Raw genomic sequence first — 15179 nt, forward strand, 5'->3', positions numbered from 1 at the left:
TGTATTAGGTGAAACACCATTTTTTTCCAACAGTTTGCTAAGAGCTGGCAGCAAGCTGATAGGTTGGCTGTTAGAACCAGTAAAGGTCATTTTACCACTCTTGGGTAGTGGATTTACTTTGTCTTCCCTTCAGGCCGGAGGACAAACACCTTCCTTTAGGTTCAGATTAAAGATATGACAGATAGGAGTGGCTATAGAGTCAGCTACCATCCTCAGTAGGAGTGACTGTAGAGTCAGCTACCATCCTCAGTAGGAGTGACTATAGAGTCAGCTACCATCCTCAGTAGGAGTGACTATAGAGTCAGCTACCATCCTCAGTAGGAGTGGCTATAGAGTCAGCTACCATCCTCAGTAGGAGTGGCTATAGAGTCAGCTACCATCCTCAGTAGGAGTGGCTATAGAGTCAGCTACCATCCTCAGTAGGAGTGGCTATAGAGTCAGCTACCATCCTCAGTAGGAGTGGCTATAGAGTCAGCTACCATCCTCAGTAGGAGTGGCTATAGAGTCAGCTACCATCCTCAGTAGGAGTGGCTATAGAGTCAGCTACCGTCCTCAGTAGGAGTGGCTATAGAGTCAGCTACCATCCTCAGTAGGAGTGGCTATAGAGTCAGCTACCATCCTCAGTAGGAGTGACTATAGAGTCAGCTACCATCCTCAGTAGGAGTGGCTATAGAGTCAGCTACCATCCTCAGTAGGAATGGCTATAGAGTCAGCTACCATCCTCAGTAGGAGTGGCTATAGAGTCAGCTACCATCCTCAGTAGGAGTGGCTATAGAGTCAGCTACCATCCTCAGTAGGAGTGGCTATAGAGTCAGCTACCATCCTCAGTAGGAGTGACTATAGAGTCAGCTACCATCTTCAGTAGGAGTGGCTATAGAGTCAGCTACCATCCTCAGTAGGAGTGGCTATAGAGTCAGCTACCATCCTCAGTAGGAGTGACTATAGAGTCAGCTACCATCCTCAGTAGGAGTGGCTATAGAGTCAGCTACCATCCTCAGTAGGAGTGGCTATAGAGTCAGCTACCATCCTCAGTAGGAGTGGCTATAGAGTCAGCTACCATCCTCAGTAGGAGTGACTATAGAGTCAGCTACCATCCTCAGTAGGAGTGACTATAGAGTCAGCTACCATCCTCAGTAGGAGTGGCTATAGAGTCAGCTACCATCCTCAGTAGGAGTGGCTATAGAGTCAGCTACCATCCTCAGTAGGAGTGGCTATATAAATGCAGTCTCCTCTGAAAGCACGAACACTGCCTTTAAATTTCAATCACGCTGTAAAGCCGAACTTCCGGCTAACCTGAATGCAGTCTCTGCTAATGTGGGAATATTGCCTTCTTAAATTTCATATCACACTGTAATCGAGTGGCGCAGTGGTCTAAGGCCCTGCATCGCAGTTGTAGAGGCGTCACTACAGACCCTGGTTCGATCCTGGGCTGTATCACAACCGCCCGTGATTGGGAGTCCCATAGGGCGGCGCAGAATGTGGACATGTTGGCGGACACATTATGTTTTGGGAATTCCATTATCAGAATACATAAACCACATTAACTGTCAAGTATAGACATGGCCAGAGTCATTTCCAGGCTTCACAGCACAGCTTCTCATTAAGCACAGCTGTCCCTGAGTGCTCTGAGTGCAATATTACAGCCAAGCTTCACTAGCACTCTTTATTAAAGGATCTGCCTTTTCCTCTCATCTCAAACTGCCCTCTCCTTGGCCTCACTCACACATCCATTTTCAGAGGATTTTTCTCTTCAATGACTGTGGTCTCTACTCCCCAGTCACGATACATTTAGTTTGTGAACAGCTCAGATCAGATGTTATTGGTCACATACACACATATTTAGCAGATGTTATTGTGGGTGTCGTGAAATGCTTGTGTTCCTAGCTCCAACAGTGCAGTAATATCTAACAATACACACAAATCTAAAATAATGTAATTAAGAAATATATAAATAGTAGATCGAGCAATGTCGGAATGGCTTTGACTAAAATACAGTAGAATAGAATACAGTATATAAACATTATTTAAACATTATTAAGGTGACCAGTGCTCCATTGTTAAAGTGTCCAGCGATTCCAATTCTATGTACATAGAGGCAGCAGCCTCTAAGTTGCAGGGTTGAGTAACCGGGTGGTAGCCGGCGAATGATGGCTATTTAACAGTCTGATGGCCTTGAGATATAAGCTGTTTTCAGTCTCTCGGTCCCAGCTTTGATGCATCTGTACTGACCTCGCCTTCTGGATGATGGCAGGGTGAACAGGCAGTGGCTCGGGTGGTTATTGTCCTTGATGAGCTTTTTGGCCTTCCTGTGACATCGGTGATGTACGTGTAACCGATGTGAAGCGGCTAGCTAGTTAGCGGTGGTGTGCGCTAATAGCGTTTCAATCGGTGACGTCACTCGCTTTGAGACCTTGAAGTAGTGGTTCCCCTTGCTCTGCAAGGGCCGCGGCTTTTGTGGAGCGATGTGTAACGATGCTTCGTGGGTGACTGTTGTTGATGTGTGCAGAGGGTCCCTGGTTCGAGCCCGGGTATGGGCGAGGGGACGGACTAAAGTTATACTGTTACATGGGTGTCCTGGAGGGCAGGTAGTTTGACCCCAGTGATGCATTGGGCAGACCGCACCACCCTCTTGAGAGCCCTGCAGTTGCAGGTGGTGCAGTTGCCGCGGTGATACAGCCTGACAGGATGCTCTCAATTGTGCATCTGAAAGTTTTTGAGGGTTTTAGGGGCCATGCCAAATTTCTTCAGCCTCTTACGGTTGTAAAGAGGCGCTGTTGCGCCTTCTTCAACACACTGTCGGCGTGGGTAGACCGTTTCAGATCGTCATGGTTTGTTTACGCCGAGGAACTTGAAGCTTTCCACCTTCTCCACTGCAGTGCCATCGATGTGGACAGGGGTGCGCTCCCTCTGCTGTCCACAATCAGGTCCTACGTTAAAGGGAGAGGTTATTTTCCTGGCACCACACTTCCAGAGTCCTCACCTCCTCCCTATCTCGTCATTGTTGGTAATCAGGCCTACTACTGTTGTGTCATCTGCAAACTTGATGATTGAGTTGGAGGCTTGCGTGGCCACGCAGTCAAGGGTGAACACGGAGTACAGGAGGGGACTGAGCACGCACCCTTGTGGGGGCCCCTGTGTTGAGGATCAGCGAAGTGGAGATGTTTCCTACCTTCACCACCTGGGGGCGGCCCATCAGGAAGTCCAGGACCCAGTTGCACAGGGCGGGGTTCAGACCCAAGGCCCCGAGCTTAATGATGAACTTGGAGGGTGCTATGGTGTTGAATGTAGAGCTATAGTCATTGAACAGCATTCTTACATAGGTATTCCTCTTGTCCAGATGGGATAGGGCAGTGTGCAGTGTGATGGCGATTGCATCGTCTGTGGATCTATTGGGGCAGTTAGCAAACTGAAGTGGGTCTAGGGTGTCAGGTAATGGTGATATGATCCTTAACTAGCCTCTCAATGATGACAGAAGTGAGTGCTAACGAGGCTGTAGTCATTTAGTTCAGTTACCTTTGCTTTCTTGGGTACATGAACAATGGTGGACATCATGAAGCATGTGGGGACAGCAGACTTGGATAGGGAGAGATTGAATATGTCCGTAAACACTCCAGCCAGCTGATCTGCGCATGCTCTGAGGACGCTCCTAGGGATGTCTTACATCGGCCAAGGAGGAGGAGAGCCCACAGTCCTTGGTAGCGGGCCATGTCGGTGGCACTGTGTTATCCTCAAATTCGGGCGAAGAAGGTGTTTAGTTTGTCCGGAAGCTAGACGTCGGTGTCTGTGAAGTGGCTGGTTTTCCCTTCGTAGTCCGTGATGGTCTGTAGACCCTGCCACATACGTCTCCTGTCTGAGCCGTTGAATTGAGACTCCACTTTGTCTCTATACTGACGTTTCGTCTGTTTGATTACCTTACGAAGGGAATAACTACACTGTTTGTAGTCGTCCATATTCCCAGTCACTTTGCCTTGGTTAAATGCGGTGGTTCACGTTTTCAGTTTTGCGTGAATGCTGCCATCTATTCACGGTTTCTGGTTAGGGTATGTTTTAATAGTCACAGTTCCTGATGAACTCAGTCACCGTATCTGTGTCTCTCATTAATGTTATTCTCAGAGGCTACCCGGAACATATCCCAGTCCGCGTGGTCAGACCTTAGCACAGGTACTTCCTGTTTGAGTTTTGAGTTTCTGCCTATAGGAAAGGAGGTGCAGATTTACCGAATGCATTTTGAAAAGCTGAGTAGCAATGTTTTACCAAAGCGAGTACTAGTCAATGTGTTGGTTGAACTTCGGTAGCAATTTCCTCCAATTTGCTTTGTTAAAATCCCCAGCTACAATAAATGTGGCCTCAGGATATATGGTTTCCAGTTTACATAGAGTCCAGTGTGGTTGTTTGTGGGCCGTCGTTGTATCCACAGCACAGCAAAGGGACTGCAACTACCACTGTGCTGCATAGACATGGGTGCCTTTCTACTAGCCAACATCATTTCCTACTGACTGACAGACTGTGCTAAGAGCTGTCAATGTGAAACCTGGGAATTACTTGAATAATGCTTGTGTTGAATAGTGCTGTGTCTGTGATTATTTTGTATATCTCTCTACAGCTCCACCTGGGGGTCATTTCTCAGTACTGCCTGATGTTTTCCACACCTGCCTCCCTGTGAGTCTCCCCGGTGGTCCCTGATCTAATGTCTTCAGCAGCTGTTGAGGAAAGGGAGAGAGGACTTGCAGTACAGGCTCTGGTTAGAACAGAGAGAAGCTGAACACCACGCAGAGCTACAACTGAAGAAGCTGGAGACTCACATCTCCCTCACTAGCTTTAAGCACCAGCTGTCAGAGCAGCTCACAGATCACTGCACCTGTAAACAGCACATCTATCTACCTACCTCGTCCCCATACTGTATTTATTTATTTATCTTGCTCCTTTGCACCCCAGTATCTCTACTTGCACATTCATCTTCTGCACATCTACCATTCCAGTGTTTAATTGCTATATTGTAATTACTTCTCCACTATGGCCTTTTTATTTCCTTAACTTACCTCATTTGCAGTCACTGTATATAGACGTTTTGTTTCCTTTTGTTCTACTGTATTATTGACTGTATGTTTTGTTTATTCCATGTGTCACTCTGTGTTGTTGTCTGTGTCACACTGCTTCGCTTTATCTTGGCAAGGTCGCAGTTGTAAATGAGAACTTGTTCTCAACTGGCCTACCTGGTTAAATAAAAGGTGTTCTCAACTGGCCTACCTGGTTAAATAAAGGTGTTCTCAACTAGCCTACCTGGTTAAATAAAGGTGTTCTCAACTAGCCTACCTGGTTAAATAAAGGTGTTCTCAACTAGCCTACCTGGTTAAATAAAGGTGTTCTCAACTAGCCTACCTGGTTAAATAAAGGTGTTCTCAACTAGCCTACCTGGTTAAATAAAGGTGTTCTCAACTGGCCTACCTGGTTAAATAAAGGTGTTCTCAACTAGCCTACCTGGTTAAATAAAGGTGTTCTCAACTAGCCTACCTGGTTAAATAAAGGTGTTCTCAACTGGCCTACCTGGTTAAATAAAGGTGTTCTCAACTAGCCTACCTGGTTAAATAAAGGTGTTCTCAACTGGCCTACCTAGTTAAATAAAGGTGAATAAATGAAAGGCCACTGGGTTTGAAACTGGCAAAACCACATGGACATTTAACATACTATTTCCTTCCATCAATCTTGTAGTTTTTAATTTGCTGCTGTCTGACTCTTATTTACTATTTAAACAGTTGCCCCACTACCCCCCCCCTTCCATAAAACATGTGAAAATATTACACTATAAATTGTACATTCCTGTATTAATACTGATGCTAAAATGTTTATTCTATTGAGACATTTACTTTATCTTCCATTATTTCTAATTGTCGAGAAGCAACCTTCAAGTAAGCATTTATTTTTAACGGGACTTAGTATCATACTACCAATAAAGCCTGCTGAAATAAGGCAGCTTCTTAATTAGTCCCGCTTGAAATCCCGAATCGGCTGCAAGTTAAGGCCGTGTGGTAATAGTATATAGCTACCTCAGGTAGCATTTATATGGTAGGTGTAAAATATTGCTACATAGACATCCGTTATTATATTTACACTTATTAGAAGTTCGTACCATTTTAAAGATTTGTCCAGAAACTTTAGTGAAAATCACCCAACTCGGTATGTCTTCTTCAGAAGTGTGGGTCCGGTGTACTTGCTGCATTTTGGTCAGAAGTATGTGGACACCCCTTCAAATTTGTGGATTCGGGCTATTTCAGCCACACCCGTTGCTGACAGGTGTATTAAATCGAGCACACTGCCATGCAATCTCCATAGACAAACATTGTCTGAAGAGCTCAGTAACTTTCAACTTGGCACCGTTATAGGATGCCAAAGAACTGTTTGCCGGGAGCGTCATGAAATGGGTTTCCATTGGCCGAGTAGCCGCACACAAGCGGCTAGTAGCTTGTGTGCGGCTTGCCTAAAATCAACATGCGCAATGCCAAGCGTCGGTTGGAGTGGTGTAACGCTCTTCGCTATTGGACTCTATAGCGATGACTCAAGCGTCACCATCTGGCAGTTCGACGGATAAATCTAGGTTTGGCGGATGCAAAGGAGAACGTTACCTGCCCCCAACACAATATGTCACCTTTTTGGGTGACCGAAACTAAATTCACATAGAGATGATTGTTATAGATCTGAAATCACGTCTAAGAAGCGGTAGTTATGTTCTATGTGCACCGCTTCCCGTTCTTAAATTTAATTTCTGCGTCTTTTACTTGTGTACACCAGCTGAAAATACAATATTTGTGGTTATGATTCTCTACACAGTATATTTGCTTGTCATGTCAGAAGCTGAAATTAAGCGAACTATTCAAACTATATCATCCAGGAAATGCATAATAGTGCATTTTTAAACTAGCCAACGTCGCCATGTGATCGGGGATTTCTATTGGAGAAGCAGTTTTTAGCTTATCTACACACTGTAGATTGGTGGTACCACACAGCACATCTAGAAGGGAGTGTTATGGTGCTTTCATGGCGTCAGTGATCTTCAAATCGGAAAGTCTGAGCTCGAGAAAAAAGACAGTTCCCGATTTGGATGATTATTCCTAGTCAGACCTCGCTGTTTTCCGAGTTCCAAGCTGTTCTGAACGCAGCATTATTTCATACCGACCCCTCGGTGAAGACCGGAAGTGACGTTTGAGCATTATAAGGCTCTTTACATTTCAAATCACGCTGTAAAGTGGTACTTCCACGATAGTGATTGAATAGAGACCTAATTTGAAGAGTGCTACAAAAGTCCATATAGGATTAAGAAAGTGTGTTTAATGACAACAAAAATCCATGCCAAATATTATAATAATTATATCAAAACTTGCTCGCCTCCACCTTGTATAAATTTAAATCGTTCTGCCCCTGAACAAGGCAGTTTAACCCACTGTGCCCAGGCGGTCACTGTGCCCAGGCGGTCACTGTGCCCAGGCGGTCACTGTGCCCAGGCGGTCACTGTGCCCAGGCGGTCACTGTGCCCAGGCGGTCACTGTGCCCAGGCGGTCACTGTGCCCAGGCGGTCACTGTGCCCAGGCGGTCACTGTGAATAAGAATTTGTTCTTAACTGACTTACCTTTTTAAATTAATGTTACATTTTTTAAATTTTTAAATCAGGTGCTGGATCTTCGTAAATAATCGAAATCGGACAGCACTCCGGTAAATACACGTCAAATGTATTTATGCAACAATAAATAAAGGTAAGTCGCTCTGGATAAGAGCGTCTGCTTAAATGTTAATAATAAACCAGACGAGACACAGAGCGATGGATGTGGAATTACTATCACGACTTTATTAATCATTGCTAACCCCCCCAAAAAGCAGACATTCAGCAACAGTTGAACATTGTAGCAGCGGTAATAGGCCGACGAGAGAAAGTAACACTATAAATTGGGCTATTTTAAAATGTTTAAACTCCACACCATCAGCTCTGAAGACTCCGTTTTCACGTGTCGCGATGGACGCGGGCGTCTATATATTAAAGAGATGTAATTAATCCATTTAAATCATCAAGGTTTGAAGAACTCAGCGACACCTTTGCTTTACCAGAAACAACAACAACAAAAAATAAATCAACCAGAAAACATAACACCATAATGAGAGAGAAGTGTTTCGAATGCAAAGGCCCCGTTTTTTATTGTTAGTTATTATTCATTTTGGGACAATGTCGTAAAATGGTGACGTTTCATTGGAGCATGAATAACCAATCAGGATTATTAGAACTCGAGTTACCGGGGAGGGATGGAGGGAGGGCTCAAACAGATCGATTTCAGTTGTTGTTCTTTTCTAATTTTATCTGATTCTTGTCACCGGAGAAGAGAAACCAACCCTACATGAGTACATTTTCCTTCCAGATCTACTGTCAGCACAGAGAGATCTGGCACCCAGGGTAAGTCAGGAGAATAGTATCTGACAACACGGTCAGTTTATTTTAATTCAAGATCCTACTGTGAAGCTTTCCTTCCTGCCTCCGTTTTTGAAAACACCAAATAAATTGTCATGACAAACGAAAACAAAAAGAGCTCATCTTAAACTTCTTAAAAACAAAACAAAGAAAAACACAGGTCTTAATACACTGCGATCGAATCTCAAAACAATGTTGTTGTTTTTTTTTAAAGAAGTTTTTTTAAACATTTTTTTTTTTAGTTACTTGAAGATTTGCAACCCAGACATTTTTTTTGTGGGTAATATTTGAGAGAAGCATGGGGTTTGTTTACTGTGTGTATTAAATGTTACAGCAACATGGTCATAAATGCACCAACTGACTCCTGACTCAGACAGCACATACAAGATCTGCTTCAAGAGACAGTTGGAATATGATGCAGAGGATCAAACCTCTGGTGGAGACTAGGAAACAGGTGTGTGTGTGTCTGTTACAGTATGCGTGTGTGTGTGTCTCTGTTACGGTATACGTGTGTGTGTGTGTGTGTGTGTGTGTGTGTGTGTGTGTGTGTGTGTGTGTGTGTGTGTGTGTGTGTGTGTGTGTGTGTGACAGAAAGCTAGGGAGAAGTTGGGGAGCGAGGGTTTTCCGGTTGAGAGTTGTCCCATGGAGGTGTCGTTAGCAGGACCAATGTGTGGGCCCTCGTCGTCCCCCATCGTGGGGCTCTTGTCTCGGGGGCAGGGTGGTACTGACTACCATCAGGGAACAGAGTTCAACAGGTCTTGCAGGAAGAGGTCTGGGTCCGGAATGTCAGAGAGGAGCCCTGGAAACAAATCAAAACAGAGTCTTGAGTCTAACACACAATCGTGTACAATCAGTTTCTTGTTTAGGTCATTTCGAGGTGATAAAACTATTCACATTTAAAATGAACACAATAAACCCCGCAAGAGCAGAAAACCATGAACCAAAAAAGAACCAAAAACTACCTCAGTGGACTCCGCTACCTCATGGACTCCGCTACCTCATGGACGTGGACTCCGCTATCTCAGTGGACTCAAGTGGAGCTGCATGTCCGCTACCTCAGTGGACTGCAGTGGACTCCGCTACCTCAGTGGACTCCGCTACCTCAGTGGACTGCATGTGGACTCCGCTACCTCAGTGGACTGCATGTGGACTCCGCTACCTCAGTGGACTGCATGTGGACTCCGCTACCTCAGTGGACTGCATGTGGACTCCGCTACCTCAGTGGACTGCATGTGGACTCCGCTACCTCAGTGGACTGCAAGTGGACTCCGCTACCTCAGTGGACTCCGCTACCTCAGTGGACTGCAAGTGGACTCCGCTACCTCAGTGGACTGCAAGTGGACTCCGCTACCTCAGTGGACTGCAAGTGGACTCCGCTACCTCAGTGGACTGCAAGTGGACTCCGCTACCTCAGTGGACTGCAAGTGGACTCCGCTACCTCAGTGGACTGCAAGTGGACTCCGCTACCTCAGTGGACTGCAAGTGGACTCCGCTACCTCAGTGGACTCCGCTACCTCAGTGGACTCCGCTAACTCAGTGGACTCCGCTACCTCAGTGGACTGCAAGTGGACTCCGCTACCTCAGTGGACTGCAAGTGGACTCCGGACTACCTCAGTGGACTCCGCTACCTCAGTGGACTCCGCTACCTCAGTGGACTCCGCTACCTCAGTGGACTCCGCTACCTCAGTGGACTCCGCTACCTCAGTGGACTCCGCTACCTCAGTGGACTCCGCTACCTCAGTGGACTCCGCTACCTCAGTGGACTCCGCTACCTCAGTGGACTCCGCTACCTCAGTGGACTCCGCTACCTCAGTGGACTCCGCTACCTCAGTGGACTCCGCTACCTCAGTGGACTCCGCTACCTCAGTGGACTCCGCTACCTCAGTGGACTCCGCTACCTCAGTGGACTCCGCTACCTCAGTGGACTCCGCTACCTCAGTGGACTCCGCTACCTCAGTGGACTCCGCTACCTCAGTGGACTCCGCTACCTCAGTGGACTCCGCTACCTCAGTGGACTCCGCTACCTCAGTGGACTCCGCTACCTCAGTGGACTCCGCTACCTCAGTGGACTCCGCTACCTCAGTGGACTCCGCTACCTCAGTGGACTCCGCTACCTCAGTGGACTCCGCTACCTCAGTGGACTCCGCTACCTCAGTGGACTCCGCTACCTCAGTGGACTCCGCTACCTCAGTGGACTCCGCTACCTCAGTGGACTCCGCTGCCTCAGTGGACTCCGCTACCTCAGTGGACTCCTTAAACTCCGCTACCTCAGTGGACTCCGCTACCTCAGTGGACTCCGCTACCTCAGTGGACTCCGCTACCTCAGTGGACTCCGCTACCTCAGTGGACTCCGCTACCTCAGTGGACTCCGGAGTGGACTCCGCTACCTCAGTGGACTCCGCTACCTCAGTGGACTCCTGACTCAGTGGACTCCGCTACCTCAGTGGACTCCTCAAGAGACAGTGGACTCCGCTACCTCAGTGGACTCCGCTACCTCAGTGGACTCCGCTACCTCAGTGGACTCCGCTACCTCAGTGGACTCCGCTACCTCAGTGGACTCCGCTACCTCAGTGGACTCCGCTACCTCAGTGGACTCCGCTGTGACTCCGCTACCTCAGTGGACTCCGCTACCTCAGTGGACTCCGCTAGTGTTGTGTGTGTGTGTGTGTGTGTGTGTGTGTGTGTGTGTGTGTGTGTGTGTGTGTGTGTGTGTGTGTGTGACCTCAGTGGACTCCGCTACCTCAGTGGACTCCGCCCCCATCGTGGGGCTCAGTGGACTCCGCTACCTCAGTGGACTCCGCTACCTCAGTGGACTCCAGCTAGGGACTCCGCCTCAGTGGACTCCGCTACCTCAGTGGACTCCGCTACCTCAGTGGACTCCTCCGCTACCTCAGTGGACTCCGCTACCTCAGTGGACTCCGCTACCTCAGTGGACTCCGCTACCTCAGTGGACTCCGCTACCTCAGTGGACTCCGCTACCTCAGTGGACTCCGCTACCTCAGTGGACTCCGCTACCTCAGTGGACTCCGCGTGGACTCCGCTACCTCAGTGGACTCCGCTACCTCAGTGGACTCCGCACCTCAGTGGACTCCGCTACCTCAGTGGACTCCGCTCAGTGGACTCCGCTACCTCAGTGGACTCCGCTACCTCAGTGGACTCCGTGTGGACTCCGCTACCTCAGTGGACTGCAGTGGACTCCGCTACCTCAGTGGACTCCGCTACCTCAGTGGACTCCGCTACCTCAGTGGACTCCGCTACCTCAGTGGACTCCGCTACCTCAGTGGACTGCTCAGTGGACTCCGCTACCTCAGTGGACTCCGCTACCTCAGTGGACTCCGCTACCTCAGTGGACTCCCTCGCTACCTCAGTGGACTCCGCTACCTCAGTGGACTGCAAGTGGACTCCGCTACCTCAGTGGACTCCGCTACCTCAGTGGACTCCGCTACCTCAGTGGACTCAGTGGACTCCGCTACCTCAGTGGACTCAGTGGACTCCGCTACCTCAGTGGACTCAGTGGACTCCGCTACCTCAGTGGACTCCAAGTGGGACTCCGCTACCTCAGTGGACTCCGCTCCTCAGTGGACTCCGCTACCTCAGTGGACTCCTCCGCTACCTCAGTGGACTCCGCTACCTCAGTGGACTCCGCTACCTCAGTGGACTCCGCTACTCAGTGGACTCCGCTACCTCAGTGGACTCCGCTACCTCAGTGGACTCCGCTACCTCAGTGGACTCCGCTACCTCAGTGGACTCCGCTACCTCAGTGGACTCCGCTACCTCAGTGGACTCCGCTACCTCAGTGGACTCCGCTACCTCAGTGGACTCCGCTACCTCAGTGGACTCCGCTACCTCAGTGGACTCCGCTACCTCAGTGGACTCCGCTCACCTCAGTGGCTACCTCAGTGGACTCCGCTACCTCAGTGGACTCCGCTACCTCAGTGGACTCCGCTACCTCAGTGGACTCCGCTACCTCAGTGGACTCCGCTACCTCAGTGGACTCCGCTCCGCTACCTCAGTGGACTCCGCTACCTCAGTGGACTCCGCTCAGTGGACTCCGCTACCTCAGTGGACCTCAGTGGACTCCGCTACCTCAGTGGACTCCGCTACCTCAGTGGACTCCGCTACCTCAGTGGACTCCGCTACCTCAGTGGACTCCGCTACCTCAGTGGACTCCGCTACCTCAGTGGACTCCGCTACCTCAGTGGACTCCGCTACCTCAGTGGACTCCGCTACCTCAGTGGACTCCGCTACCTCAGTGGACTCCGCTACCTCAGTGGACTCCGCTACCTCAGTGGACTCCGCTACCTCAGTGGACTCCGCTACCTCAGTGGACTCCGCTACCTCAGTGGACTCCGCTACCTCAGTGGACTCCGCTACCTCAGTGGACTCCGCTACCTCAGTGGACTCCGCTACCTCAGTGGACTCCGCTACCTCAGTGGACTCCGCTACCTCAGTGGACTCCGCTACCTCAGTGGACTCCGCTACCCTCAGTGGACTCCGCTACCTCAGTGGACTCCGCTACCTCAGTGGACTCCGCTACCTCAGTGGACTCCGCTACCTCAGTGGACTCCGCTACCTCAGTGGACTCCGCTACCTCAGTGGACTCCGCTACCTCAGTGGACTCCGCTACCTCAGTGGACTCCGCTACCTCAGTGGACTCCGCTACCTCAGTGGACTCCGCTACCTCAGTGGACTCCGCTACCTCAGTGGACTCCGCTACCTCAGTGGACTCCGCTACCTCAGTGGACTCCGCTACCTCAGTGGACTCCGCTACCTCAGTGGACTCCGTGGACTCCGCTACCTCCAGTGGACTCCGCTACCTCAGTGGACTCCGCTACCTCAGTGGACTCCGCTACCTCAGTGGACTCCGCTACCTCAGTGGACTCCGCTACCTCAGTGGACTCCGCTACCTCAGTGGACTCCGCTACCTCAGTGGACTCCGCTACCTCAGTGGACTCCGCTACCTCAGTGGACTCAGTGGACTCCGCTACCTCAGTGGACTCCGCTACCTCAGTGGACTCCGCTACCTCAGTGGACTCCGCTACCTCAGTGGACTCCGCTACCTCAGTGGACTCCGCTACCTCAGTGGACTCCGCTACCTCAGTGGACTCCGCTACCTCAGTGGACTCCGGACTCCGCTACCTCAGTGGACTCCGCTACCTCAGTGGACTCCGCTACCTCAGTGGACTCCGCTACCTCAGTGGACTCCGCTACCTCAGTGGACTCCGCTACCTCAGTGGACTCCGCTACCTCAGTGGACTCCGCTACCTCAGTGGACTCCGCTACCTCAGTGGACTCCGCTACCTCAGTGGACTCCGCTACCTCAGTGGACTCCGCTACCTCAGTGGACTCCGCTACCTCAGTGGACTCCGCTACCTCAGTGGACTCCGCTACCTCAGTGGACTCCGCTACCTCAGTGGACTCCGCTACCTCAGTGGACTCCGCTACCTCAGTGGACTCCGCTACCTCAGTGGACTCCGCTACCTCAGTGGACTCCGCTACCTCAGTGGACTCCGCTACCTCAGTGGACTCCGCTACCTCAGTGGACTCCGCTACCTCAGTGGACTCCGCTACCTCAGTGGACTCCGCTACCTCAGTGGACTCCGCTACCTCAGTGGACTCCGCTACCTCAGTGGACTCCGCTACCTCAGTGGACTCCGCTACCTCAGTGGACTCCGCTACCTCAGTGGACTCCGCTACCTCAGTGGACTCCGCTACCTCAGTGGACTCCGCTATCTCAGTGGACTCCGCTATCTCAGTGGACTCCGCTATCTCAGTGGACTCCGCTATCTCAGTGGACTGCATGAGTACTCCGCTATGAGTCTGGCAACACTGACCAACGACATCCAGGAACTCGGAGAAGGATTCGGCGGGCATCAGCTCTTCCTGGTAGGACTTGAGCACCCGCTCCGAGGCCTCGTAGATGGGCATGTCATTGTGCCGCACGTACTCTGCCAGCGAGAAGGACCAGCCTCCCTCCGTGTTGCTCGTGGGTACTTTCTACAGAGGGAGAAAGGAGGTGGAGAGAGAGGTCTGAGTGAACTAAAATCACATCCATGTTTTGTACGTCTTAACGTACAAAAAAAACATTTGACACAAACGGTTGTGTTACAACATCTATTTTTACACTAAGATGACTGAGATAAATGTAAAAAAAAAAATAGTTTTGTTGTCAGGATAAGTCCCTCCTACCCTGAACATGTCATAGATGAGTTCCACGAGACCCCAGAAGAGAAGAGGAGACCGATACACTGCATATTCCTTAGACTGTTTATCTGGGAGTCTGGAGAGAAGAGGAAAGATCGGAAATATATCACAGACCGAAACACTGCAGCTAAACCCCCCGAAGAGAACTATATTTTATCAACACAGTATAAACTCACAACGGATTAAAAATAGGATGTGGTTTTAATTCTCGCCAGGGATCACAAAACCCGTTGTAAAAACACACGCACTCATTGAACTGCAAGCGGATTAAAAAAAAAAGAAGTGATGAATTGAATATATAAATGGAAAGTTCTGGAACAGGAACTTACTTGTTGGTGAAGACGGCGGAGACCTTGCGTGCGTGCACGGAGACGAGGAGCCTGCGTAGGAAGGTGAGTCGTGTGCTCCTCCAGCGTTCGGGAGACAGGATGTGCATGGCCAACACTGTGTAGTAGTGGGGGCCGTCCACATCATAGCTGCTCTCCACCCACTTCTCACACGGCTGCTCCAGGAAACACTGCAGGTT

The 15179-nt window shown here is 49.8% G+C and overlaps 1 protein-coding gene across 1 annotated transcript in view; it reads right to left on the reverse strand.

Annotated features, from left to right (window-relative positions):
• Window positions 1-7811: 7811 nt before the first annotated feature.
• The window catches only part of LOC124032392 (E3 ubiquitin-protein ligase UBR4-like), a 163849-nt gene continuing 156481 nt past the window's right edge, over window positions 7812-15179 (reverse strand). Inside the window, 4 exon segments of the mRNA XM_046344766.1 lie at window positions 7812-9248; window positions 14284-14446; window positions 14639-14729; window positions 14983-15179. The exon segment at window positions 14983-15179 is cut by the window's right edge and continues 28 nt beyond it. Coding sequence (XP_046200722.1) covers window positions 9184-9248; window positions 14284-14446; window positions 14639-14729; window positions 14983-15179 — 516 coding nt within the window. The 3' untranslated portion in view covers window positions 7812-9183.

The sequence above is a fragment of the Oncorhynchus gorbuscha genome, linkage group LG03 (assembly GCF_021184085.1).
Source record: "Oncorhynchus gorbuscha isolate QuinsamMale2020 ecotype Even-year linkage group LG03, OgorEven_v1.0, whole genome shotgun sequence".
Classification (NCBI taxonomy): domain Eukaryota; kingdom Metazoa; phylum Chordata; class Actinopteri; order Salmoniformes; family Salmonidae; genus Oncorhynchus; species Oncorhynchus gorbuscha.